The 27,985-nt window shown below is 46.3% G+C and overlaps 1 protein-coding gene across 2 annotated transcripts; it reads left to right on the forward strand.

Annotated features, from left to right (window-relative positions):
- Positions 1-1,831: 1,831 nt before the first annotated feature.
- Positions 1,832-27,009, forward strand: BEND4 (BEN domain containing 4). 2 transcript variants are annotated; one of them, XM_083630523.1, is made up of 5 exons: positions 1,832-2,395; positions 15,853-16,416; positions 18,038-18,129; positions 21,461-21,630; positions 25,733-27,009. In XM_083630523.1, exons 1-5 carry the CDS (start codon positions 1,912-1,914, stop codon positions 25,740-25,742), a joined length of 1,320 nt encoding a protein of 439 aa, XP_083486649.1. In that variant the 5' UTR covers positions 1,832-1,911; the 3' UTR covers positions 25,743-27,009. The 2 variants fall into 2 exon arrangements, with proteins under 2 accessions (XP_083486649.1, XP_083486648.1); XM_083630522.1 differs by having other exon boundaries at positions 1,840-2,395; positions 21,461-21,701.
- Positions 27,010-27,985: the final 976 nt, after the last annotated feature.

Below are 27,985 nucleotides of genomic sequence, written 5' to 3' on the forward strand. Positions count from 1 at the left end.
TTCGTGACCCCATGGACCAGAGCACGCCAGGCACTCCTATCTTCCACTGCCTCCCACAGTTTGGTCAAACTCATGCTGGTAGCTTCGAGAACACTGTCCAACCATCTCGTCCTCTGTTGTCCCCTTCTCCTTGTGCCCTCCATCTTTCCCAACATCAGGGTCTTTTCCAGGGAGTCTTCTCTTCTCATGAGGTAGTATTGGAGCCTCAGCTTCAGGATCTGTCCTTCCAGTGAGCACTCAGGGCTGATTTCCTTCAGAATGGATAGGTCTGATCTTCCTGCAGTCCATGGGACTCTCAAGAGTCTCCTCCAGCACCATAATTTAATAGCATCAATTCTTCGGCAATCAGCCTTCTTTATGGTCCAGCTCTCACTTCCATACATCACTACTGGGAAAACCATAGCTTTAACTATATGGACCTTTGTTGGCAGGGTGATGTCTCTGCTTTTTAAGATGCTGTCTAGGTTTGTCACTGTCACTGCCTTGCCGTGGAGAAGGGGCTTGAATAACTCAGAGAAGCTATGAGCTATGCCGTGCAGGGCCCCCCAGGATGGACAAGTCATAATGGAGAGTTTTGACCAAACGTTTTCCACCTGGAGCAGGAACCAGCGAGCCACTCCAGTATCCCTGCCAAGAAAACTCCCTGGACAAAGACAACAGGCATATAAAGAGATCTCCGTTCTTCTTCAGCAAACAAATCCGGAGAGCCGATGCTTCTTCTTTCCGAGTCTTGGGGTCCAGGCAGCCACGTGTCCCGCCCAGTCGAAAGAGTTTCGGAAGAAAGAAAAGACCAAATCCAAACCCGCCTCGCCTGGCCAGGCCAAGGAAGACGAGCGCTCTTTCTTCTCTCCCTCCTCCTGCTCCTTTTGTGCAAATCACGTCGAGCGACGTGATTAATCTCTTGGATTCCTGGAAATCTGACATGCTTGAGTTACAGCCCAGCCGCCTCTCCGATTTCGCCAGGAAACGGCTCGGGCATAATGAGAAACAAAATGTCCTCTGCGCCGCGCTCTCGGTGGCCCTGGCGGTTCCCTTGGACCCCCCGAATACTTTCATCTATCGGCGGCCTCCATCCCATCGCTAACACGGGAGCCGAGGGGCGCGAAATCGAGGCGGGAGAGCGGGGGGGGGGAGGGAGGGAGGAGAGATGAGAGAGACGCGAGAGGCTCCGGGGTGAATGGCAAGTAGGTCGTCGGGAAGATGCCTGCGTGATCCCGGTCCCGTGAGGGGGAAACGAGACCCGTGTACACCCTCCACACCACCGAAACACGCGTTCATAAGGGGCGGCAGCTCGAGGAGTCAAACTTCCTTTCCCGCTTGAACGCGATGAAGTTGCGCGCGTGTAGACCCTCTTCAGGATTCCTCTGCGCGCTTAAACTCAGCCCGCCCCTCCCCCCCCCCCGCGCGCGACGTCTCTGAGGAAACGTGCCTGCCTGGAGCGCGGGAAAGTTCCCGCGCTGCGCCAGCCGAGGCGCGCTTTGACGCGGGAGTCCCGCGGAGTTGCCCCAGGAGGCGCCGGCGGCGGCGCCCTGACTCCAGAGGGAACGGAGCGGGTTCGTCGTGGCCCGCCCGACGAGCGCCCCCGCGGGCTTCTTGGGCAAAGCGGTCGCCGCCGCCGCCGCCTGAGGCGCAGCCAGCAGCGCCGCGCGCCGCGCTCCCTGAGGCGCTCCCGCCTCCCCACCCCGGGCCGTTCCTATTAGCGGGCGGGGCGGGGTGGGGGCTCCCTCGCTTGCTCCTCGCCGCCCTTCTCCCTCCAGGCATTGGCGAGGCCGCCTGTCAATCAGCCGCCAACTCCCCCCCGCCCGCCCGCGTCTCCCCCAGCGCCGCACGACGGGGCTCCGGAGCGCGAAGGCGGCGGCGGCGGCGGCGGCAGACGGGGCTCTGGAGAGCGCGGGCGAGCGGGCGCTGCCGATGGAGGAGGCGATGCAGGCGGTGGCGGAGGAGGGCCCCAGCGTGGCCAAGATCTACAAGCAGCAGCGCAGCCCTTACAGCGCCCTCAAGACCTTCCCCAGCAGCCGGAGACCGGCGCTGAGCAAGCGCTACGAGAGACCCACCATGGTGGAGATCCCTCAGGTCAGGGCGGGCGTCGGGCAGCAGCAGCAGCAGCACTTCCAGCCGCTGCCCGCCGTCGGCTCGTCGTCGTCGTCCCTCAGCGAGCACCAGCTGCCTTACCAGGCGCACGGCTCCTACCCCGGCGCCAGAGCCTCGCAGGGCCACCCGCCCCGGACGCCGGCTCCGCAGCTGGGACACCAGGCAGCGGCTCCTGCCGCCGCCGCTTCGTCGTCGTCCTCGTCGGCCAGGTACGGCCACGGCCACCAGGGGGCAGCAAGCAGCAGCAGCAGCAACAGCGGCAGCAGCAGCAACGAGGGAAGCGGCAGCCTGGAGCTCAGCGCAGGTACCAACTTTGGCCGAGGGGGCTGGCCAGGGTCGTTGGCGTGTGGTGCCTCTTCTGGCATACTTCGCGGGGAGGGAAGTTCAGCTTCCTCTCTCTAACACACACACACGCCCAAGCTTATTCTGAAGGGCGCTGTGCAAAGTAGCAAGGGTGCCTCTGGGCATGTGCAGAGCACACGACATTCCGTTTTGTAGCGGGAGGAGCGCGTTTGCAGTGCTCAGAGTGATCGCTAGCCATCATTTTAACGACCAGGGGTGCCAACTTGAAGGAAATAATCAATCACATGATGCGCATAATCAATCACATGGTGCGGTGCAGGCACACCATTTGAATGTCAATGCCCATCAACTCGGAGGGGGTCTGCCCCCCTCAAATATTTTATTGGGGGGTGTTGAAGGGACATTGGCCCTTAGGCATTGACTCCTGCGCTTGCAACAGTATAGGCTGGTCCAAGGGTCCCTGTACAGTACTGCAGATCAAAGAGGGAATTGAGAATGAGAGGAATAATTCATTGTTCAGGTGAGATGGGAACTGGAAGTCCCCTAGCTAATGCTCTTGGCAACTGCCCTACACCAGTCCTTATGAGGAACTGGTGCCATTGGTTCACACACCAAGGAGGTCACCTCTGCGTTTAGGCGTCATGTCGCTGCTGAGTTGCATGTTGATGGACATCCCTTGCAAACGGCCTTGCAAAGCGTTAGGCAAGCTGACTATGATCCATCTTTGCTGTTGGGCTTTGAGTTGCTTGTCCTGCTATTAAAAACTGGAGGGTTCTTTGGATATAGCTGCATCCCCTCAGTTGGAGAGGGGGAAAGTGATTATAATTTGACAGAAGGTGCGTGAAAGAGATATCAGTGAAGCTGAAGGTTCAAAACTGTGGTTGGTGATAAGTCTGAGTATCCCACATGGGTGGGTTCTTAAAATATTAGAGGGAAGGTCTTCCTCTCCCTTCCCAGCTTCATTTCAAACCCACAACCCTTCAGAAGCTTTTCACATTTGCTCAGCCTCAGAACTGGTTTAAAATTTCCAGTGCCGGAAGGCAAACATCGATAATATATAGCAGAATGAAAAAAGAGTCTCTGCCCATGCACAAAGCACCTTAAGCCTGCTGATGAATAACCACAGCCAGCATCCTACCCACCCTCTCCAAGGATTTGCATAAAAGGTTTCACGAGCCAGAGAGTCTAGACTCTCTTCCTTTAGAAATGAATAAATTGGGAAAAGCTAGGGAGTAGCCTCTGGGGACTGCAAGTTAACTGTCGGCCAGTCTTCTGTTGGGAGGGAGTGCGCAAAACACCCTACAGATTGTGGGGTGCTTTAGATCCTAATTGTGGGGAACATTTCCTTGTGTTGGGATCCGCATCTGGATCGAATCTGCTGTGTTCAGTATCACCATTTTCCCTGTCGTCGCACAGCTGCTAGCCCAGAGGGAAGAAGGGCATGGAGGGGGACTGTAGCAGCAGGACTTAACCTAGACGTGAGAAAACTCAGGCCCAAGGGTCAAATTGAAGTCCTCCGTGCCTCTCTGTCCATCCCACAGGACTCTCTCCATGCCACACCTTCTCTTCCAAAGCCATGCCCCTCACAGACCCTGCTTTGCCCTCTTCTCTGGCCGAAATGCCTCCTGAACTCTGAGAGTGCCTTTTGCTCACCTGTGTGATGAAGGATAGAAAGGGGTGTGTGAATGTGCATTGAAAATAGCCCACTTGTTGCTCCACTGGCTTTCCCCCCTGGGCATGTGGCCTTAGGAAGGTTGCTGCCCAGGATGGCATCAGCAGGCATTTTTCAGGAGTGGGAGAGGAAAACACTCAAGGTGGGCAGCAGATTTGTTGTTGTTTAGTCATTTAGTCGTGTCCGACTCTTCGTGACCCCATGGACCAGAGCATGCCAGGCACTTCTGTCTTCCACTGCCTCCCGCAGCTTGGTCAGACTCATGTTTGTAGCTTCGAGAACACTGTCCAACCATCTCGTCCTCTGTCGTCCCCTTTTCCTTGTGCCCTCCATCTTTCCCAACATCAGGGTCTTTTCCAGGGAGTCTTCTCTTCTCATGAGGTGGCCAAAGTATTGGAGCCTCAGCTTCAGGATCTCTCCTTCCTCAGGGCTGATTCCCTTAAGAATGGAGAGGTTTGATCTGCAGCAGATTAGTTTCTCACAAAAAAACTGAGAATGCTGTGTGCACATTTTGTCTCCTACCTAAAATATTACAAATGCTAGAAACTTTTTCTTTTTTTTTTTTAATGGAAGCTGGGACCTGGGGGGTTATGGTTTACCAGTGGAAGGTAGGGACAGTGGGTGCCCATATTCCCCAAAAGGGAGTGTGCCCCCTCAGTTCCCTGCCCCTGGTCTGTTCTGACCAGTCCTTGCTGCCGTCCACAATACTCCCTTCCATGATACTAACTGCTGAGCAGGATTCTGGACCGTTTTCACTCAGCTTGGAAAAGGCTTTCTCGACCGTGTGCCCAAACCTAACTATTTGTCAGATAAGTGTACCAAATCTTTGCAAAACAAGTGGGTGTAAGAATTTGTGGCTTGAGAGCACTCCATGTTAGAAGCGGACTAGGTGGCTGCTACAGGCCCCCATCTGCACTATACACGTAAAGCAGCACCAGAACACTTTAAACAGTCATGTCTCCTGGGAACTGTAGTTTGTTACGGGTGCTGAGAGTTCTTAGGAGACCCCCTATTGCCCTCACAGAGCCACCATTCTCAGAGTTCCCTGGGGAAAGGGATTGATAGTTAAACCACTGTGACAGTTGTATGGGGTCTCCTAACAACTCCTAACAGCACCCGTAACAAACTACAGTTCCCAGGATTCTTTGGAGGAAGCCATGGCTGTTTAAAGTGGTATAATACTGCCTTAAACTTATAGTATGCAGGCTGGGCCTCCGATTCCCTCCAAAAACCAGCCTGGAAAGGAGGCAGGAGAGGAAGAAGGAAGCCAGAAGTCCTCATCTGATGCCTGTTCATCTCTGCAACTTCCCATGGTTAGCAAAGCAGTCTGGGCGGTAGCAAGAAAAATCTCTCTGTTGGCTGTGTGACTTCCTCCTTCCATGTGCACCCCCCCAAACCATTTGCACCTGCCTTCTAGGAGTCTTGGACCTTCTCCACGTCCCCAAGAGGATCCACTCACATTTTCAGAAGCACTGCCATAGAGAGCCAACCAGGGAAAAGCTGAAGGACTGGGCTTTTTCTTTTTCATTCAACTTTATCTTGCTTTCTCTACCAGGATCTACTCTGATGCCTAGGAGTCACCTCCCCACTCATTCTGATAAATATCAGGCCTGGTCTTATGGAATCTTGCAATCACAGCATCCAGGTGTCCAGGCTCTCCTTCAGTTTTCCCCAAGAAGGACAACCTACTCTTGAAGCTGCCTCTTCCACTGTTAAATAGCTCTTCCCGTTAGGAAGTTTCTGCTAATGTTCAGCCAGATTCTGCTTCCCTGCAGTCTGAACCCGCCTCAGGAGTGACAGATTATGTCTGCTCCTTCTACATGGCAGCCCTTTAAGATATTTAAAAGCATCTATCCTGTGTCCACCTTAATCGTCTCTTTTCCAAGCTAAACATGCTCATCCGTTACCAAAAGTACAAACACAAGCTTGCTTGCATATCTTGTTTTGGATCTTATTTAACAAATTAACTCCCCTGGTGCGCATTCGACCTTCAGGTGAGTAAAAGGATAGAACTGAAAGTATGGATGTAAAAAAAAAGGTCAAAGGGTTCAAGGTGTGGGAGGCGCTGGCAAAAGGAGAAACTAAGCTGTGCTCTTGTAAATGATTATAGTAATAGATCTTAAACGGTTCTTGGGAAATAGGGATGAGCTTAGCCTGAATCCTTGGAGAGACGCTACCAGCAGGAATAGTCGTAGAATCAGAAAATTGTAGAGTTGGAAGCCATTCCCAAGTGTCATCTAGTCCAACGCCTTGCATTTCAAAAATCTCAACATGGCCTAAGTACAGGCTCATGCGATAGGCTTCTTATATTACTTTTTGTCTCCATCGTGCACATATGACTTCTGCCTCCAAAGGGGACTTTTCTTCATTTTGTAATAACTGTTGTAGATACTCTTGCTAGATAAACATTTTTTTAAAAAAACCTAGGACACCCTCTAAACAAAGTTTTTCATGCCCTGCCTAAACCTTTCTGTAGAAAATGGGTTAGCATTTGGTAGAAATTTCTTTTTGCCGCTGCTTTGTGATCAAGATTATTGCTTTTTTGTGACCCGATCTTTTGGATGAGAGCAGCACACTGCTTCTCCAATGAGGTGAGAAAAAACACAGGACACAAATGACCATTGGAGTGACAGCTCACTCTTCTGTGACTTGCTTTCTGTAAAATGTACAGACTCTAGATACAGCCCATTAGCACAAAACAGACTGTTTAAAAAAATCCCCCCAATAGATGTGTGCATGTAGATTTTGATTTTTTAAAAAATATATACATATATCTAGAAATAAATTTATTGAGCCTTGGTGTGGGGGTGTTAACTGAGATGTAGATCAAAATATTTTCTCTCTCTCAAGGTATAACCTACTAAGATGTTAAATGCATCTCTCCCTCTCTCTATCCCTCTCTCTGTTCTCCTTTTCCTACTGATGGCTTGGTGTTAGAGCTCACGTAGTTCTTGATATGCAGCCTAAATTTGGCACCAGGAAATGGGAAATTGCATCTTTAAGCAGACTACAATCAAAAATGAATTACAATAAATCCTATATAATTGCATAGGTCATTCTCTTTAATGAGATTTTATTAACCTGACTGTCAAGCTTTTGAGTCAGGCAGATATTTTATCTTCTTCAACTGATAAAAGTGTCAGCTATAAACCACCGTATAAATATTCATAAATCTACACATCTGTGGCAGCCTATCAGCATCATTCTTTTGGACATTAAAAGCATTCTAATTACTTTCTGTCTAGCAGAGCTGAAAGGCTGACTGTTATAGTATGTGCTTGGCAGGCATGATTGCTTTTGTTTGCCATCACAAATAACAGCATCCCCGTTTTATATACTGAGGGTCCAAGAAAATAGTCAGGGTTTGACTGAGCAGGCTGAATACTGGGAGGCAACCATCTGGTTTTGATAGCAGTGGGCATCTCAACTCATCTGTTCATTTTGACACAGCCTTTGCTTATTTATTTATATAGGAGAATGCAGTGGGGGGGTGGGGGGTGGATGAAAGCCTGGTTTGGTCGCTTTGATGGCTGCTTGCCTTTTTTCCAGCAAATGCAATGGTGTTTCATTTGGTTTTTTTTAAAAGGGCTGCTTCCTTCAAATTCATTGCATCCATCAGATGCCCCTCCCTTAGTGTGCAAGCGGCCTCCTTTGCTTGCCCCTGGGGAGTTTGTGTGAAGGAACTAACCATTTTGGTGGGGCTAATAATATGGAGGAGTTTTTCACTGCCTGACTGGAAGGGAGGTTGACAATGAGCACTCCTGTGATTTGCCTGCCCGTGTGCATGCACAAATTGCCCTGCGATGTGAGACTGCTCTGCGAGGGGGACCATCTTTCACTATGCTACACAGGTGTACCCCAAACCCTTTCCCATCCAACCCCTGCTTGAAAACTTCCAAGGAAGGAGAGGCCACCAGCACTCATGGGAGTCTGTTCCACTGCCAAACAGCTCTTACCATCAGAAGTGATGTGCTTCATGTGAGTGCAGCATGTGTGTGTCGTGAAGGACACCCTAGATCGCTCAGGGTGTTCTACACATGGTAGGACCAAAACATGCAATTCAAAGAGCTGTGTCACATCACATCATCACATTCCAGAGATCTGTCTGTAACCCATTCTGTTGCTTACAGTCCTATCAATTTCTTCTCTTGTTCTCACAGGGAGTATCTACACCACAGATATAAACTGGTGTAATAGTCATTCTTTCCCAACAGAATCACAGTTCAAGGGTGATTGGCAAGTGTTCGTTGCACTTTCATCATGCTACGGTTCCCAATAATTTTTGCAAAAAGCTGCAAACCTTTTAAACTGTTATGAAGTTCATATAGCTCATTGCATTCTTCAGTTCCTGCAGATCCCATGAAGATATCTTTGATTTACAGAATGGAAAAAGTAAATGATTAAAAATGTGATTATTCTTTCTGCCCTGCCAATAAAGCTTTCTGAATATCCACATTCACTGTCACATCTTCTGTGTAGATCCCCCCATGTACATTAAATAAACAGGTCTTCTAAACTTGTAAATTATTTCTATTCTGCTTTTCATGTCCTCGAGGGAGTTCAGATTGACTGGGTCGAAAGGAGGGATCAGAATATTGTTTCATTATCAAAACACCAGTGCTGTCTTTGCAGAATTGGAATGCCCTTCAGAAGGCATTTAACTGTCTGGTAAATATGATTGGATACAGAATGTCATTGCATTATTAGTCTAAGAGAATGGAAGGTACGCTTAGGTAAGAGATATGCAGAGCTGCTGTGGAAAGTAGCAGCAAAACAGCAGCACACCAGCTGAATATTGAAGCTGCTGTTATGATTTTTCACTTTTGTACTACTGCTGCTAAAAATTTTCAGTGTGTGTGTGTCTGAAGGGACACAGATGTTTCAGCATTGCAGGATTGTTTTTCAAGGAAGAATGACTTGTATACAAAACGAGGCTCGTTAACAATGCAAACATTTTAGTCACTTCAGGCAGAGAGTTACCTAATTATATAAAACCATTGCTAGCACCAGAAAATCAACCCACAGGGAGAGTTGTTACGCAAACCCGAAGAATAGGGAGAGCTTGATTTTGGAGCAGGGATAACTTGTGATTTTTTCAGGTGAAGGATTAGCATGCATTTCAGAAGTTGCTCTCCCCTACCTTCCAGAGATTGCCCCTTCTGTCATTCCCACTTTTGTCCTATCTCCAGCACCTCCAGAACAGCCCATGTCACTGTAATGTTTGGACAGGGTCTGCCTGCACAAAATCCAATGCATGTAAGGCCAAATCACAAGGCAGATTCAAAAATATTTTTGAAGGGAGGAGGGAAGAGAACTGATGGCACGATTTGTACTTGTGCATGTTAGTTTTTAGGGTGTGTGCAGCCTGTTCAAGCATTCCACAGAGCTGTTGCACAAAATATGGTTTGACGTTACAGGCCACAGGCCTGTCTTACCGAATGACACTAAGCCACCCCACCACCCAGTGATTTTTATTCCCAGTTTGTTCATCTTGCGTTATAGCTGGGTTGTATGTTTTGCTTTATATGCTGTTTGCTGTACTGTCTTTCCAGTGGCCAAAGGCCAAAAGCTCGTATGAGATGCTGAGTCAATTTCAAAAGTGGCCCCTATAGGCGTAGATCAGCCCTCCTGATAAGGGCCTTGCTGCTGCTTACCTAGAAGTGGGCAGGGCAAGGAGGGCAGTGGCAAAGGTACTTGTTTCATATGCCAAAGGTCCCAGCTTCAGTCCCTGGAATCTCCCAACGAGAGACTGCCACATGAAATTCTAGAGGGGTATTGCTAGAAGTGTACACCTCATGAGCTATATAAACCCAATGCAGCATCTTGAAAGACAATCCCTGTGACTGTAGTCATCTCATGTTTCCTTTTGTGGGGTGCCAGGTTGGATTGGGACCAGGAGATTGGGGTTCTAGTTTGAATCCCCCTGCCTGTTTGCAATATGGTGCCAATGGGAACTTTCCTCTCATTGCAAATTGCAAGTGTGCAAGGTAATTCCAGTTGAGACACTGGGTTAAAGCCTTTCTCTCTCCATGGTCCTGATCTGGCTTCATCTCTCCTACCCGACCTCTTTCTCGCTATTTGTTAAGCCACAAAAATGGCAAACCACATGACAAATATCGCCTCTGCCTCAACCCTAAGTTAGTGCCGTTACCATACCAGAATGTTCATTGGGCACATTGTTGTATCACACCATCTGTCTTTTATGACAGCTGCTTCTGCAGTTGCCTAGTTAACAGGGCTGTAGTGGCATCTGAGGTCAGATCCACAACTTTGCCACCAACTAACGGCATGTAAGGGATGCGGGTGGCGCTGTGGGTTAAACCACAGGGCCTAGGACTTGCCGATCAGAAGGTCGGCAGTTCGAATCCCCGCGACGGGGTGAGTTCCCGGTGCTCAGTCCCTGCTCCTGCCAACCTAGCAGTTTGAAAGCACATCAAGGTGCAAGTAGATAAATAGGTACTGCTCCGGCGGGAAGGTAAATGGCGTTTCCGTGCACCGCTCTGGTTCGGCAGAACCGGCTTAGTCATGCTGGCCACATGACCTGGAAGCTGTACGCCGGCTCCCTCAGCCAATAAAGCGAGATGAGCACCACAACCCCAGAGTTGGCCACGACTGGACCTAATGGTCAGGGGTCCCTTTTTAACGCCATGTAAAATAAGCATGTACAGTGGTACCTCTGGTTACATACACTTCAGGTTACAGACTCCGCTAACTTCAGGTTACAGACGCTTCAGGTTACAGACTCCGCTAACCCAGAAATAGTACCTTGGGTTAAGAACTTTGCTTCAGGATGAGAACAGAAATCTCGCGGCAGCGGGAGGCCCCATTAGCTAAAGTGGTGCTTCAGGTTAAGAACCTTTTCAGATTAAGAATGGACCTCCAGAATGAATTAAGTTCTTAACCCAAGGTACCACTGTATGTTGAAAAAGCTAAGAGTAGCTGCACTTCTCCCTATTGCTAGTTAGCCAGGTGTAAAGTCTGCATGTTAAGAGCATAAAAAGATCAGACCAAAGCCCCATCTAGTCCAACATCTTGTTCTCACAGTGGCAACCAGATGCCAATAGAAAGCCCTCAAGCAGGACCTACCTGAGCACAACCACACCCTTCCCCCTTGTTATTCCTAGCAGCTGGTGCACAGAGGCATACTGCTTCCAGTACTTCAGAACTCTTAGGTCAAATAAGAGGGAGGGAGAATGATTTCCCCTTTTCCTCCTTACCCTTCTGCTGAACTCACACATACCTTCATCCTTTGTCATTGGGGCTGAGATACTTCATCAGCTGGGGTTCCCTCTTCCTCAGCACAAGACTGCCTTTTGTTCTTCTGAAGCAACATATGGAGGGGAATACATACACATTCTCTGCTGTAAGCTCTGTACGTTGTCTCCATATCTTGAGCACTGTACTACATAAGAAACTCACAAGTTCACCATTTGCACATGACCCCCGAGGCTCAAAAGGAGGAAGTGTGAATCACCAGCTTGCTTTGCCTTCACATGCAAAGCCACCTTGAGCTTATTTGTTTGATGACATCAGTAAGAGACTATTTTCATGAGGTGTTGAGTTGAGCTGTAGGACTTCAGACCACGATCAAGGCAAGGATTGTCTCTTTGAAAGTCCCCCGGGGTTTAAAAACAAAATGCCACTTCCCTGCACATGGAAGGCTAGTGAGTTGGGTGAAAGGGTTTGAGCCTTGCTTGATGTATTAACTGTCCATGTGCAAGTAGTTTTTCTTTGATTTGTTAAAGTTTTCAGTTCAAGAAGGAATGTGCCTTTTATCTGCACGTTTTGAGCAGGGTTGCAAAATGCCTCTTCAGTAAGTGAAAGGCTAACTCTCAAATCTTCTGCTCTGTAGGTTTCTCCTACGTGAACATTCAGTCTTCAGTTTACAGTTTTAGTTTTGGCAAGATAATCCTTTTGAATCAGAACAGTGCACCCAAGCACGTAAATAAACACCATGCCTCTTTATGTTCTTTTTGTGAACTTTTACACCCACACAGTTGTTAATAGCACTGGATTTGGAACTGTTATCCAGCATCCAATTGAGGCTAAGATCTGAGGGACTTTGGTATGTAAAATGTTGCTGAAACTACCCAAGACTGTTTTACGTTCTGCCTTGTTTCCTTCATTGTACCAGCTGGTGCCATTCCTACAGTAGGACAAAAAGGTTCTCCACCACAAGCTCTAATTTTGTTTGGGCACCTGCAGTTTTCAGAGAAGATGTACTGGTACATGATTTAAGAGTCTTGCTATAAACAATTGTTCCTAAGAATATCACCCCAGGACCTGTGAGGCTATGACACTCAGGGAAATGTTTTGGGTTCCTTTGGTCAATTTTCTTCAAATAAAATCTCTTACTAGCCCTCTTACAAAAGAAAACATGCAGATATTCTGCTCGGTTGCTTCATAAGAAATAAACATGCATTGTCTGGCTAATGAATGCAAATATATCAAGCTGCATATAAATATATGTGTGTGTACGCGCTCATGCTTGCTCTTTTACCGTGACTTATGCCCATTAGGTCCATCTACCACTGCAAAATGTATAGCTAGAGATGTGCATGGGTTTTAAGATTTGCAACAATTGGAGCTGGGGCAGCCAACATGGTTACTTCCAGATGTTGCTGGATCTCACCTCCCATCATCCCCAATCATTTACCATGATGAGTGGAGCTGGTGAGAGCTGGGTTCTTCCAGATGCCCTGTTTATTGCACATCCACCCTGGTGACTTTGCAGAGAGGTTTGACAGCATTGATTATTTCATGAGCATTTATTCTGATTCGTTTGTCTGGAGGTTAGATGGTCTTGTGTCAAAACAAGTGCTGCCAACACTGTGCAGCGTGTTTTCCCATCATTTCCTTATCACAGAAAGCCTGATCTTACGGGAAAACATGTTGTTTGTGCAGGACCTCCAGTCAACCATAATGGCACAGCTTGAATTTGCCAAAATGTGACTGAATACCAGCTGAAAATAGGAATAGGCTGGAAACACCCTTGGAGCCCAACAGTGTCTAGAGAGTGCCATGTTGGTCATCCCTGGTTGAAGCTATTGGCTGGAACATACGCAACATAGTCTGATACTATAAGTGGTATTGTTTTTTCAATATGTAAAAAATAAAAGAGGCTCAGGACATCTACAGCTTCCTTACTCATTTGGTGTTATATCTACCCGGAAAGCTGTCTGTGGACAAAAGCCAGCTCCCTCGGCTTGAAGCGAGATGAGCTCCACACTTCATAGTTGCCTTTGACTGGACTTAACCTTCCAGGGGTCATTTACCTTTACCTTTTACCATATCTACAAATTTATCTTTTCCTGATTTTAAAATGTGATAAGTCATTTACATTTAAATTTGCGGCTTCAAAAGTAGATCATGCCTACAATCTAGGGGAAATCATAATATTTAACACAGCATATATAATGTAATTTGAAGTCTCCATTCATATGTTTCTTCTTCTTCTGTGGATGGAGGAGGTGCAGGGGAGATACAAAAGGCAGAGAACTTCTGAGAACTTGGGCTCATCCTGATTAAAATGCGCACAGTAAATACAGCTTCAGGTCTAGAATCTGATTATAGGATTAAAACGGATGAAAAACTGCTGTGTATTTGAATTACAAAGTTCCAATCAATATCTTCCTTTGATATTTTTCAAAAGAGAAATGGAGTGAGTGAATAATGAGGGAAGGCAACCTTATATTGAGGCTGATACTGATATTTACATTTTCATTATTCTTTTATCATCTGATCATGATGTTAGCAGGAGTCTCTCGTTAGTTTTTTGTTTCCTGTTTTCTCATTCTCTAGAGCTGTGTGACTCCTGTGGAAGCTTCCTTCCACCAAATGTGTCCAGGGTGGGTTTAGAGTTGTCTGTTGTCCGGTGGGCTTTGGTTTAGGGTTGGCATTGAGGGAAAGCAGGGTTCTTCTGCCTTTCACAACGGTGTGGCAGGCAGAAATTCAACAGGCTGAGCTTGGAAAGTTTCATTTGTTCACATTCTGTCTGTCATACATTTTATTATGCGTGAAACCACTTATTTTATTTTTGGGTCCTCCACACCACCTGCAAAAAAAGGACACACATTTGCATATGACACAGAGCAAATGTGAATGTTATGCAAATCTGTGTCCTCTTTGGTGAGTGGGTTGGAGGGTCTAAGCTACATACAGTGTACTGGACTCTTAAAATCTGTTGGCACCCCTGGACATATTCCAGAGTCTAAAATGACAGCATGCTGGGTGGTGGCCTTAGAGCTTTAGAATCCATCAGGGCTAGAATAAGGAATAGAGTTTCTGCAGTTCCTGGGAGCTCTCCATGGTCCTGCAGTGTCTTACATGTGGATGGGTACCTGGGCCAAAGTAGACATTGCATTCACATGGGGTGGAGTTGGTTATGAAGGAAAGGCAGCCTGGAGGAATGACTGGTTGTAAGGGGGACAAACTAGCCATTAGCCACATAGTTTTCATCAGATGTCTGTAGACTTGACTGCTGCAGATGTGTGAGATCTACAGAGTTCTGCATCCGAGTGCAAGACTGACAACACTTACATCCATTTGTTCAGTAAAATGGAATTGAAAATGGCATTTTTGCAGTTTGGTATCCTCCACCTTTGGTCCCTGGTCCCTCTGAATAAGTGCTGGTGCGAGCCAAAATTAACCATCCCCACACTGATATTGTCAGCAAGGGGGTCAGGGCATGCATAAATGTGTTGAATGTTCATGCAGGGCTGCCACTTGGGTAGCAAAGGGGACAGTTCCCTATTGCATCTGTGACCTATCCTTTTTCTTCATATAGGGTATGCATAACCTTATTTTGCTTGTGATCGTTGCGGCAAACAAGTTAATGAGGTTGAGTCATAGGGGCTTGCCCAAGGCCACTTGTTGAGCTTCATGGCCAAAGCAGGGATTTGAACCCAAGTCTTTCCAGCCCAAAGCCATCATGTTGTGCAACACATCACTCTGGCTCTCTGGGATACTCTTTAGATACTTTCCCCCAGCCAAGTGAGAACTATTTATCCAAAAGAACTATGTGATCAGCCCTATTTGTGTGGCTGACTTATTTAAGAGTCTTCTCTGCCACACAGGACCTTGTCATGGAGGAGCAGCTTCCGCATGGGCTGAGATAATGTCTTTAAAGTTCCATTATTCCTCTCCAACATGCTGATGATGCTATACACCAGTCATCTGGATGTTCTGCACACACATGTCCCTTCCCTACTGAAAGTTAAGATTGTCCTCCTGCTTTTTTCTGCCTTTGGGAAGCAGGCTTCAGACCTCTCCTCATCAAGTATTTGGGGAGTGAGGGATGCCAAGAACACATCTATGCATATAAAAGGCAGGTATAACTGAAAGGGGCCACAAATATCTAAAATGCTTCAAATTAAGGGCCAGTTTCCTGGTTAGAGAAAAATGTGTTTGTTTAGCACCTGAAAGTAGATAGTGATGGCGCCAAGCATAGCTCCCTGGGGAGAGCACTCCATAAGTGGGGAGGCACCACTGAAAAGGCCTGTTCTCTGTTGCCATCATCTGCACCTCCTTCAGAAGGGGCACAAATAGGAGGACCATGGGTGCCAAACACAGGGCCTGGGTTGGTTCATGTGCAGAGAGGCAGTAATGATGATGATGATGATGCAGGACCGTGGTGAATTTAATGTGTTTGTGTGGTGTTGTCTTGCTGTTTTCATCCATAATGTATTCTGGATTTTTACTGTAATCTACTTCCTCATTCTATCTAGCTAGCCAACTAGACTGTCTCTACTTTGGGTTTCTGTGATTTGTCTCCTCTTCTGTTTCAGAGAGCCGTATGATTCTGGATGCCTTTGCTCAGCAGTGCAGCCGGGTTCTTAGTCTTTTAAACTGTGGTGGGAAACTTCTAGACAACAGCCGTACTCAGTCTTTGGTTTCCTGTGTTAAGCAGGAGAGCCTCAGCTTTAGTGAAAGACCAGAGCAGTGCCAGATTGGGAAAATGGTCCATAGCCAAGCGTCAGACAACTTGGACCTAGAGCTGCAGTACATGCACAAGAAGCAGCAAACCTCTGCTTTTCTGAGAGTCTTTACTGATTCCCTTCAAAACTATTTGCTTTCTGGAAGCTTTCCATCTCAGAATGCTTCCTCATTGAGTGATTTTGGCCATTTGGCCGACGTGGATCCACTTTCAACCTCTCCAGTGCACACGTTGGGTGGATGGACATCCCCAGCAACCTCCGAGTCTCATGGCCACCCATCCTCTTCCACGCTTCCAGAGGAGGAAGAGGAAGAAGAGGAAGGCTACTGTCCTCGTTGCCAAGAGCTGGAGCAGGAGGTAATTTCATTGCAACAAGAAAACGAGGAACTCCGACGGAAGCTGGAGAGCATTCCAGGTAATCCTAACCAAACCATTTGAGACATCTAGTGCTGTAGATATATAAGGTGACTTATATATTTATAGACAATGACTAGCATCTATAAATCCTGTTAACATCAGTTTGTGCTGTTTGGTTTAAGGGTCAAGGCCACCATGGATGTTTGATGTACCAGAATGCAGAGGCATAGTTCCAAATAAACACGTTTCGTGTCAGGATATTGTTACTTGTCACTTTGTAGTAGCGTAACCAACATAAAGTGTTCCATCCTTAAAACATCATCCTTCATGATTAAATAAATGGGTTAGCATACTGTCAGTACTATTGTTCAACAGAAAGGTTAGCTAGGAATATCTATTTTTTCCAAGTCCAGAGGGCTGTTCCCTCCTTCTCAAATTGGATGGCAGGGCCTCTTTGAGTGTAGCACCCACCCTTTGGAAACCTTTACTTAGCTAGTTTCCTTTAGCCTCCTACAAATTCCAGTGAGACAGGCGTAAGTATACTCCAGCACATTTCTTTGGTGTAACCTGTGTCCTCAGATGACTTAACATAGACCAAGGGTGGTGGTGTCAGACTCCCAACTCCCATCATCCCTGGTTGCATTGGCCATCCCAATATAGACAATGCTCAGATAACTCTCATCCTTTAGAATCAGCATCTCAAGGCCCCTATTTAATGAGAAAAGGCGTCAGTGGCCAGGTAGCATTTTGTAGCCTGCTGCCCTCTCTCACTCTCCCACCATTGTTCTAGAAGACCCTTGCCTGAAGCCCTGGAGAGCCAACCAGTGCAGACAATATTGAGCTAGTCTAAGCAATGGACTGACCTGCTAAATTTGATGTGCAGTGATGTAACTCTATCCACCATTCACATTTCCCCCCTGCTTCTACCTACTCCTGCCTCAAACTTCATGTTACATCATTAGAGTTCCTATTGGTTTATTCCGTTCCCTTTCTTGCTTGCAGTGTTTGGGTACTCCTGCTGGCAGCTGGCATGAATAGCCTGCCCTGAACTGCTCACTCAGTGCTATTTGGCATGGGCTTTCCTCACCCACCTGTACTTAGTGACATGCCCATCTACTAAATTGCACGTAGCTTGAAGGGTCTCGCTAGGTGTAACTGCTCTGCCCACATCCACCCCAAATGATGGCAATTAAGAGACATGCCTCATGCTGGCGATCTAGGGGCTGCTGTGAGAAGTGGGGGAGGTGGCCTTATGATTGACACGTGGGTGAGCCCATCAAAATCATGCGCAGTATGGTTGACTGCAAGCCAACTTCCCCATGCCTGATCCACATTTTCTGCCACCACATCTCTGACTCTCTCTTTTTAAGGATCTCTGTATTCTCTTCTCCCTTCTCGCCCTTCCTGTATTTTACATTTCTGTCCAATATTTACCCCACCTTTCTTCCAAAGGAGGCATTTCTTTAGTCTTGCAACAATCCCGGGAGGGGTTGGTGAGGGCTGTCCTGCTGAGGGTTTCTTCGCACATCACAAAGGAGCAAACCTCAGGAAGGAAGAGTAAACAAAACTGTTCTGGGGATTTATTCTGCTTTTCTGAAATGGTGTTTGACTTGCTGATATGTTTGCCTTTTTAATAATAAGCAGCAGATGTACACTCACTTCCCCTGTTTTTCTTACAGTGCCCTGCCAGACTGTTTTAGATTACTTGAAGGCTGTTCTTCAGCATCACAATCAGCTTATGATTCCTCAGCCAGCAGAGCAGCCAGCAGAGGTACTGTACAGGGGTGATAAGAAGTGCCTGGAGCCTGGCTACTTCAGTGGGCAAGTGTGCACAGGGAAATAATGCAGTGCTGGATGAATATGCCTTTTACTTTAAAAAAACAGCAAAACTCTCGTTTATCTTCTGCAGTGCATTACTACATTTACAAGACACTGAGAACCATTCACTCTCAGCCTAGGTACATTGATAATACACACCCCGGTGCAAGATTTGCTGTTTACATGTCCTTCCCCCACCAGGCCAATAATAATAATAATAATAATAATAATAATAGTAATAATAATTTAATTTATTTATACCCTGCCCATCTCGCTGGGTTTCCCAACAGAATTAAAAGTACAATAAAACATCAGACATTATAAACTTTAACACGAATGATAACATCTCTTTGTAGACATTATTGTATAATAGGCCCCAACTGATGTTAAAGGTTTACATACAGTGGACAAGCGTTAGAAACTTGAGACTTACTCCCTGTTACAGTGGAACCTCAGTTTTCGAACGCAGTCCGTTCCGGAAGACAGTTCGACTTCCAAAACAATAGAAAACTGAGAATCAAAGGGCTGGCTGCAAAGTCAATGGGGAAAAAATGAAAAATGCGCCTCGGAAGCCATTCACTCCTGGGTTTTCGGCATTCGGCTTCCAAAATGTTTGGCAACTGAGATGTTGGACTGTACCTGTAAAATGTACATGCCCAGTCCATGTGTGAACTGCAAGTTTGATGTGACCATTTCAGCTGTCATCTGGACTTCTCTCCACATAGGATTAGCTGATGATGTGCTTCTGCCATTGGCTGAATTCATCATTTGAGATGATCCTACAGAAATGAGCCCTTTTCACTGCAGCTATGGGAGACATCTAGCATGTTAGCACTAGCTAAACATCTTCCATTGCTATGTTGTGGTGAACAATTGCAGCCTTTGGTCCATGCCCTCTCTACAGGCTAATTTAACAGTGATTCCCTCTTTGTAGGCAATTGTAATTAGGTGAGGCTTTTCTTGGGGATCTGCAGCAGCAAACACTCAGCATCTAACCAAACTTCAGTTCACATGATTTTTTAGAGGAAGCTGTGACAGTTGCCAAAATATATAAGCACTGTAAATTGACAGTGTAGGTGAGGCCTCTCTGAAGCGGGACGCAAGGCACATAACTGAACATTGCCTTTTTCACATATTTCCACATAACGTTGTGTTAGAAGGTTTCTTCATTTTGTTTTGTAAGTCTCTGTCTGGCTCTATGGATAGATAGCATCATATGCTGGTACAGAGGTTAAAACGTGCTTTGTTCAGTTGGTTAACTACATCACATGAATTTCTGCCAAAACACAGCATACTTTTCACAAAGGGTTATTGTGTCCAGAAACACACCACTTACAGAAATCAGTGCCATTAAGTCTAGAGTGCTGTGCAGCAAGTTGTAATTAGATCACTGTGCGCACACTCAACAATAATTGAGGGGTGGGAATGTTAAAAGAGGGAGATATTTGAGTAGCGCCATTTGTAATTAGGTCAACTTTAATATCCTCTCCGAGAAAAAAATGCGGTGAGATCTGAACACCCCTCCCCCAAAAGCCATATGGACATAGGGTTTTACATTACACGTTGAGGCTTAAATGTCCACAGGCGAAGTGACCTAAATCTTGTGCTGACCAGGAGGGCAATTTGCTGCATACTCTTTACATGAAAAAGTTAAGCAAACATCAATAATCACACACTTTCCCCTTCCCAAATCGTGAAATATAAAGCGACAATTCTAGACATCTTGCTTACCTGGGAGCAAGTCCTATTCAACTCTGTGGGTCTTGCTACCAATCAAGCATCCTTAGCATCAGACTACATGTTTGCCACAGGTATTGGTTTACACTATACAAATATATAGGTTGAGCAGGTTTGTATGGGAATGTAGGAAGAAATGCGCAGGTGATACGAGATCCACAGTAACATAATCTTAGTGCCTCCAACTCCAATGCCTAAAGCCCAACTATTCATCACTTGCTTTGTACAGGAAACAAAACACCCGACAAGACTCGAAATGCCACCCAATTCAGCTCCCTTGAGATGAGTGAAACTTTGTTCCAGGTGCTTGGAATATCCTGTTCTCCGTTCAGTGTCCCTCACCTACAGTTAGACCCACACCAGAGCTTCAGGAGATAACTATTTCTCCACAGCCGCATGGCCCACTTGCAGTTAGGCGTTACCCTGAATCATTAGTGTGTGCCAGGATTTACCTTGTTGTGTTTAAGAAAGGGAGGCCAAGGTGCAGGGTAGTTCATGGGGGCCCAGCACCCCCTGGTTTTGTATATTTCCTTCCTACATGGAACCTTCTCTGCTTTGACTTGTCTGCTGAGGAACTAGTTCGCGTCCAGCATGGAACCTTAACCGGCTGCTGAGGATTCTGGGCTGTGTTCTGAGTCACATAGGCTGTTTGAGCCAGACCTGGTGGACCTCACTGCTGCTTCTCTTCAACTGTTCACTAACAGTGTGTCCAATAACATATTCATAGCACATCCTTGTAACTGCAGGAAAAGATTAGGCGGTTGAGTGCAAGCCATTGTACTGATCATCTCATGGAGGAACCCCACCTGAAGTTTCCACAGAACCCCAGATGTTTCTATTAGGGTGAATGCCTGTTCATGGTCCTCCTTAGCTGGGCATGCTAAGCAAATGGCAACCAAGAGATTTTATGGGGCAAATTGTCCACCCCACAAAGCTGTCATCTGCCTTTACGTAGAATTCATTAATAGTCATGCTGCTCTGGGAACTGAGGGTTTGCAACTTTTGTTTATTTGCTTTAGAGTTTCCCCTGCAACTTAACTGCTGTCAGGTTCTAAGGGTGTTAAACAAAAGGTAATACGTTAATTATGTAAATGGAATTATTATAAAAAGTAGCGTCTGAAGTAGCTATCCATCAGCTGCCATTGAAAGGCCTGTTTGATCACACTCTTCAAAAGACATTTTTGCACATTCTAATAGATGAAGAAAGAAAATTATATTTAAATAGCTTTCCCAATCACTGGATCTTGACACTTTTTAACCTACCTGCGAAAGTACATTATAAATAGATTCTTTCCTCTCAAGGTGTTCATTATACCTCACTGGTTCTTGTTATAGAAAATGCAAATGATTTCTTCTTCTTTTTTTTAATGCTCATTCTCAGTATGAGCAAGTCCTTGTTCCCGTCAGCCTATGTTTTCACTGTCAGCATTTCACAGCTGCCTAATTTCTGTTTTATTTTATTTGGCAACTGACTTCATCTTCTCTGCCTGTTAGCCTGCTGAAAAACCAGGAAACTGTTCTGCTCTCTCTCTCTCTTATTTTTTTAGGGGAGCAAACAGTTGCTTAACAACTATCCCGTCTACATCACTAGCAAACAGTGGGACGAGGCAGTAAACTCCTCAAAGAAAGATGGACGGAGGCTCCTTCGATACCTCATCCGATTTGTCTTCACCACCGATGAGCTTAAGTACTCGTGCGGCCTTGGGAAAAGGAAAAGGTCAGTGCAGTCAGGAGACACTGGTCCTGAAAGACGCCCTCTGGATCCAGTAAAAGTAACATGTCTCAGAGGTACTACATCTTCTCACTCGGTGTCCACCATACGCAATCTCCATTTCACCGCATTGGCTTTGGGCTTTTAGGCAAGAAGGCTTAGCTTCCTGTTCTCAAATGCTTTGGACAACAACTACATCAGCCCCAGCCAAGATACCTGTTTTGGTTGGAATGATTGGAGTTGTAGTCCAAAACCCCTGGGGAGCACCAGGTTGGAGATGTCTGGTCTAGAAGGAACAGGGAGCTTCCTGTAAACATGGGGTTCATGGGGCTTAGGTTCCGCCATCAACCGATGGGAGATGGGTTGACTGATCACTTACCTGTCTAGTCAGTTTATCCAGCAGTTTTCAGACTGTGCTCTGGGGAACTCGAGGGTTCTTCACTAAGACAATTAGCACGGGTTGGGAAGTGTCTCTGGAAGACTGCCTCCTCCTCCTCCTCCTCACCACCCATTTTCCCCTGCAGTGAACAGATGTGAGGATGTTTTAAAGGATGCGCTCTCAGTTGTTGCTAGGTGACAATGAGGTCCCAACTGGCCTCATGTGAACAGAGCAAGTGCCCTAGACAAGAATATGCCCCAAAATTTACTGTAGGCTGCTAAAGGGTTCATAAATATAGAAAGTTTGAGCAGCATTGAGAAGCATTCTTCGCCCTGCCCCGCCGCCAAAACCTCAAAAGAGGTCCTCTTTTGGAGATAATTAGCATTTCCTTCACTAATTTACTTTGTAATAAGCCCAAACAGCTGCTCATTAGATGACAAGGCCATCTTTAATATTTTCTTTTTCATTCTCCAACATCGTAGGAAGCCAAAATTAAAACAGCCACCATAGCAAAAAGGGTGTTCTTACCCAAGCCCCTCTCATCAAAACACAATCCAATTGCTTATAATTGACCCTGCCTATTCAAATCAACTAAAACTTTAATCAGACTTTAAATTAAACTTGATTATAAAATAGATTCAGGTTGATTAATCTACACGTTTAAATCTAATTACTTGGATTCACTGTTTGAAAAAAATTCAGGTGGCTTTTCTTGTCCCGATTAATCCTTGATTGAATGAAATGTGGTTCTTCGTTGAAATCAATACACTGTCTTCAGAATAAGAGATAGAATTGTTTCCGAAGTCCATTTTTAATGAGATATGGAAACCATCTGTAATGGAATGGAACAGACGATATCCTGGTCTTATGGCCACAGTCTAGCCGTGGCTGCATACAACTCACTGTACACAACAACTAGCACAGTCCAATTGCAAAAGATGCAACCAGCAAAACCAGGGAGAGATGGATGACTGGCATAGATGACGCCCTTGCAGAGGTTTCTCTGCAGCAACTGCTCATGTGTCAATGTGCTTCCACCCATAGATCTCTCTTGACAGGTCAGGACGTACTGTATTTACTCGAGTCTAATGCGCCATCGAATCTAATGCGCACCTCAATATTCAGAACCTTGAAACAACAAAAAAAAGTATTTGCTGGCGGATGTAACGTGCTTCCTCTGCAAGGATCTTGCACGTCTTCTCACTAGCTTTTAAACTGCTCCATTGAGGCCTGCAGCTGCTCACCCCTTAATGGAGAGGTGGGACAGAGCCTGCACCTCATTGCCGGCTAGCATGAGCTCACAGTGAGGTACGTATTTACTTGAGGCTAATGCGTTATTGAATCTAATGCACACCCAATTTTTCGCAGCTTAATTTGGCAAAAAAAGAGATGCGCATTAGACTCGAGTCAATACAGTAATGGGTTTTATTACCTTTGCAGAGCAACGGCAAGATTATTTCAGTGTTGTTTTCGTGTCACGCTATAGCCATGTGAAGCAGCAGACTGTTTCAGAAGAGAGAAATTTCTTTCTCTTCCACCTCCCCTTTATGACATCTAAATGCAGAGGCACCAGGATGGAACTTTTCAAATGCCAAACACACTGGCTCCAGTCGAGCGCTAAGGACTAGTGGCTTTGGCAGTCCTACTATTAGCACTAGGCATTGAACTGGCATTTGCAGGACCCAGGTATCCCTTGCAGGGCTGACACCTTGTGCGCCCTCCCTCAGGTGACTGCTGTCACCTCGGTTGGTTGCCTGACAGACACACTTGCTGCAGCTGTCAAGCTCCTGCTTGCTTGAGAGCTGGCTTGCCCTGAAGCAGCACTGTTAACAGCTCAGGAAGATTAGCACCTGCTGAGCTGTATGGGTTATTGCAGCAGAATCGTCCCTCAGAGGCTTGAAGAGCAGCAGGTGTGAGTGCAGTGGCAGTTTGGGCTCCGAATGGGATGCACTTTGAAAGATGCATCCATCTGCTTCAGTGGGGCCCGGTTTGTGATGCAGATGTGGATCTGCACTTGCACTGGCTGCACACAGGCATGGGAGTGTGCTTCTGCATGCTGGTAACCATCCCTTGCTGGATCGAGACCGTCCTTAAATGTCAGCACTGGGGTGCTCAATTGCACACTAAAAAAAAAAATGCAGGTGGCAAGCCTTTTTGCACGTAAATTGCATATATACCTCACCAGTCAAGGCATGCAAGTATTAAGTGGGAGAATTAGGCAAAACATAACTTAGAGTTTCAAACACATCTCTGTTGGTTTGGTGGCTACCCAGCATTTGACACTGCTGAAGGGAGTTTCCACACAGTCGCTGATAGTAGACTTGGTATGGCTTCTGCATGCAATTTCCCCCCCCCCTTTTTTCGCAGCGTCTGCACAACATCGTCTTCATCAAAATGCCACCCCATATTCCCCACCCCACCCTCTGTCCCATTTAATCTGGATTTACTCTTTCTGCGAGTTTTATTTTTACATCTCAGATTTTCCCAGGAAACAATAATCCACATTAAATGGGAAGGTGATGTATTAAATGGGCAGCATTTTGCTGAGGGCATTGCATGGACACTGGGCAAATCTCGCTCAGCACAAACCCCACAGGAGGGTGCTGTGTGGAAGCACCCAACATTTGAAGTGGATGTCTACTGGCATCATGCCTATTGCTCTGAATGGCTCGCAGAGGCTTTTTGTTATGTTGGAGGAGGTTTACTTTTAATGGGGCCCAAGCTGTTAGCCATAGATTATATTTCTAGAACACGAAGTAATCCTACAGGGAAGGGAGAGGGAGAAAGCCACCTTTTCCTAAGCCCTGCCAGTTTGTGCAGGCAGAGTAGAAGGCTGTGTCTCTGTGTGGCTTTCCCCCCCTTTTACAGCTCTTGTTAATTTCATTCTGGACAACATGTTATTAAAAAAAAAACATCTTGAAGCATTTCACAGTAAGAGTCGCTCAAAATTCTGAAAACTTCATTAAACTGCAGTTGCGTATGTACAATGGCTATGAGTAACAGCTGAAAAAAAAATATCCAAAGGAGCATAAAATTAAAATGGCAAAGGAAGCACTCTGTCTTGGGAGTCCTGCATAACTCCATCCCACATGCCCTATCAGCAGCAAAACAAGGATCGCAGAATTGTGGAGTTGGAAAGGGACCACAAGGGCCCAACCCTCCGCAATGCAGAAATCTTCTGCCCAACATTGTTCAGAATAGCTTGACTTGGTGAATAAGTTGTGCAAAATAAGAAAAGTCGTGCCAGTGTGTTCTCCCTGTGTCAATTTTACAGAATCGAAATGTCCACTTTTCCGTGCAGTATTTTAATTTATTTAGTATGAAATCAGCACTGTCCTGGTCAGTAGATGGTTTGTTTCCAATGCAGATGTTTTCTACCCCTTTTTCCTGTGTTCCTGCTGCTGTTCCTTAACATCCCACGCATCCCATCACTCCTTTCCCTCCCAAACACCTCAATTGCTAACCCAGAAATGCTTTTGGAAACCCACACGGTGCAGCCGTCCAGTACAAACAGTGTTAACTCCCACGGTGTGTTGAAGCCCCTGATGGGAGCTGGAGAAAGGACCACATGTTGCAGGAGTTAAAGCTATGGGGTTGGCTCTCTTAGCATTGCCTCCAAGAATATATACCCGGCGTATGAATGCGATGCATCCGCATGCCACTGCCCAGCTTGCGAGAGAGCTAATGGTGCCAGTGGGCCGCTGTTGCTAACTCCACATTTCCCTGCAGAATTCATTAGGATGCACTGCACGTCCAACCCTGATTGGTGGATGCCTTCCGAGGAACAGATAAACAAGGTGTTCAGTGATGCCGTGGGACATGCACGGCAAGGTCGTGCGGTGGGGACGTTCCTCCATAACGGCAACTCGTATTACGAAGGGATTGAGCAACATAGTTCGCAAGACGACCTCTTCAACAGGGGCATCCACGATGGATCTGGAGACTGACGGCAAAGGGGAGGAAACACACACACACATGTGTATTGGGGCAGTGAAAGAGACTGTGTGTTTGATGTGCTGTTTGACGTGACTTAAGAACCCAAAGCATGTTCAGAGTCTTGTTTCATCCAAGGCCTTCCTGTGAAACCCCATAGTGTCTAAGCCCAGACTTCTCAAACGCAATATAAGGACGCAAACCTACTTCTGAGTGGGTGGGGAGCAGAATTCTCCTCCACGGAAAATAATAATAATAATAACCCCGCCACACACACCTTGAAAGTTGGCACGTCAGGAAACAGGCCAGGCTAGGAAGCGTCTGCCTTACATGTTAGTTTTTTTATGTGAAGGATTTCCTCTCCTGTATTTTCCATATTCGAGTCTCCACCTGCCATCTTAACGCACAAAACTCAGATGCGGTTTTATCTTCCCACCTCACGTGTGGCAATGAAAACCAGCCTCACAGCTCTATATATCTTCACAGTGGTCACATGCAGTCGCACCCCCCACTGACACACAACTTTACACTTCTGAGTTCATGTGCAATTTTAGGGATTAGGAACGTGTAGTGACATTTCATTAAATCTGGAAGGCATCTAAATCAGGGAGAGTTTTGACAGGTTGCATTTTATTTTGGAAGTTTTCCTACCTTTTGGGGGGGGCAGGGGCGGGAATGTCACCTAAAGATGCTGGAACTAGTCTATACTGCTAATAGATTAATAAATGTTCCAAGAGATAACTTGTTACTTTTCAAGCTTTCTCTGTCGCTTTAAATGTTTTCTGTATAGCCTTGCTTTTGCTTGTGCCACGCAGTTTTGTGTACAATCACTAATTCAGGAATACACTCCTGCTCTCTGTCAGGTGTGCAGTGGCCCTTACATCCCTAGGTGGCATAATGTTAACATTTCATATTTTAAGCTGAAGAAGTGTCACCGACTCAGTCCCACAGGCCAAGACCAAACAAAAGTCTCTCTATGAGTGTCCTGCACTCTGAGAGTCCCCTGCTTATTCCCCTCAGCCATTTGCTTGTCAGTGGAAGGGCCCGAGGTGCGAAAGAGCAGCTGTTTCCCCCCCCCCCAAAAAAAACAAAGAGTTAAGACCCGCATGGTGGTGACTTGAAACAGTTCAGAGCTTCTCTGTGTGAAATAAAAGAGCATAGTCTAAAAATACGCAAGATCTTGCAATATCAAGTTTGGGAGCTGCTGCTTGGGAGTCTTAAAGAATAATCTGTAAATGTATAACACTTCTAGAAATAGCTTATTTTTGTTATTTTGGGGGTTTTGTTGTTTCAAGTTCTTCCTCGGAAGTGAATTTGCCTCAGCAGGAGAAGAAACACACTCTTTCGTAGGTAAGGTTGCCACCACCACCCTCGATTTGTGTCAAATATCTCTCCCTCTTCTTGCAGCCCCCTTTGCCACATGACAACCAACACCATTCCAGAGGGTCTCTGAACCCTCACAGCACCATAGTGTTGGAAGGGACCCTGAGAATTATCTAGTCTAATCTCCTGCAATGCAGGTATCTCAACTAAAGCATCCATGGCTGATGGCCAGCCAACCTCTGCTTTAAAACCTTCAAGGAAGAAGAGTCCAGAACCTCCCGAAGGACTCCGTTCCACTGTCAGAAAGTTATTCTTGGTGTTGAATCAGAATCTCCCTTCTTGTAAATCGAAGCCATTGGTTTGGGTCCTGGTAGGCTTGGGCAGGCTTCTTCCTGGCAGGTTTGGTTGGCCAATCAGTGCCAGAGGGCCTGTTCCAAATAGCAGGGAATAAATTGAGGCCTGACTTGGAGGTCATTCCTTCTGCTTGCCTTTGCTGGATTGCTGCAGGGTCACGGGGTCTTGGCATGGAAAAGCTAAGCGCTTTTAAACCTCATGGGTGTCAAGTACAGTGGTACCTCGGGTTAAGTACTTAATTCGTTCCGGAGGTCCATTCTTAACCTGTAACTGTTCTTAACCTGAAGCACCACTTTAGCTAATGGGGCCTCCTGCTGCCGCCGCGCCGCCGGAGCACAATTTGTGTTCTCATCCTAAAACAAAGTTCTTAAC

Source organism: Podarcis filfolensis (assembly GCF_964270895.1).
Source record: "Podarcis filfolensis genome assembly, chromosome: 9".
NCBI classification, from domain to species: Eukaryota; Metazoa; Chordata; class Lepidosauria; order Squamata; family Lacertidae; genus Podarcis; species Podarcis filfolensis.

What these genes read in the sequence shown, in the direction of transcription:
- BEND4 (XM_083630522.1), top strand. Translation starts at nt 1,912, where the DNA reads ATGGAGGAGGCGATGCAGGCGGTGGCGGAGGAGGGCCCCAGCGTGGCC. An exon ending in GAAGCTGGAGAGCATTCCAG is followed by an intron (nt 16,417 to 18,037) that starts GTAATCCTAACC and finishes TTTTTCTTACAG; the next exon opens with TGCCCTGCCAGACTGTTTTA. An exon ending in AAAAGTAACATGTCTCAGAG is followed by an intron (nt 21,702 to 25,732) that starts GTACTACATCTT and finishes ATTTCCCTGCAG; the next exon opens with AATTCATTAGGATGCACTGC.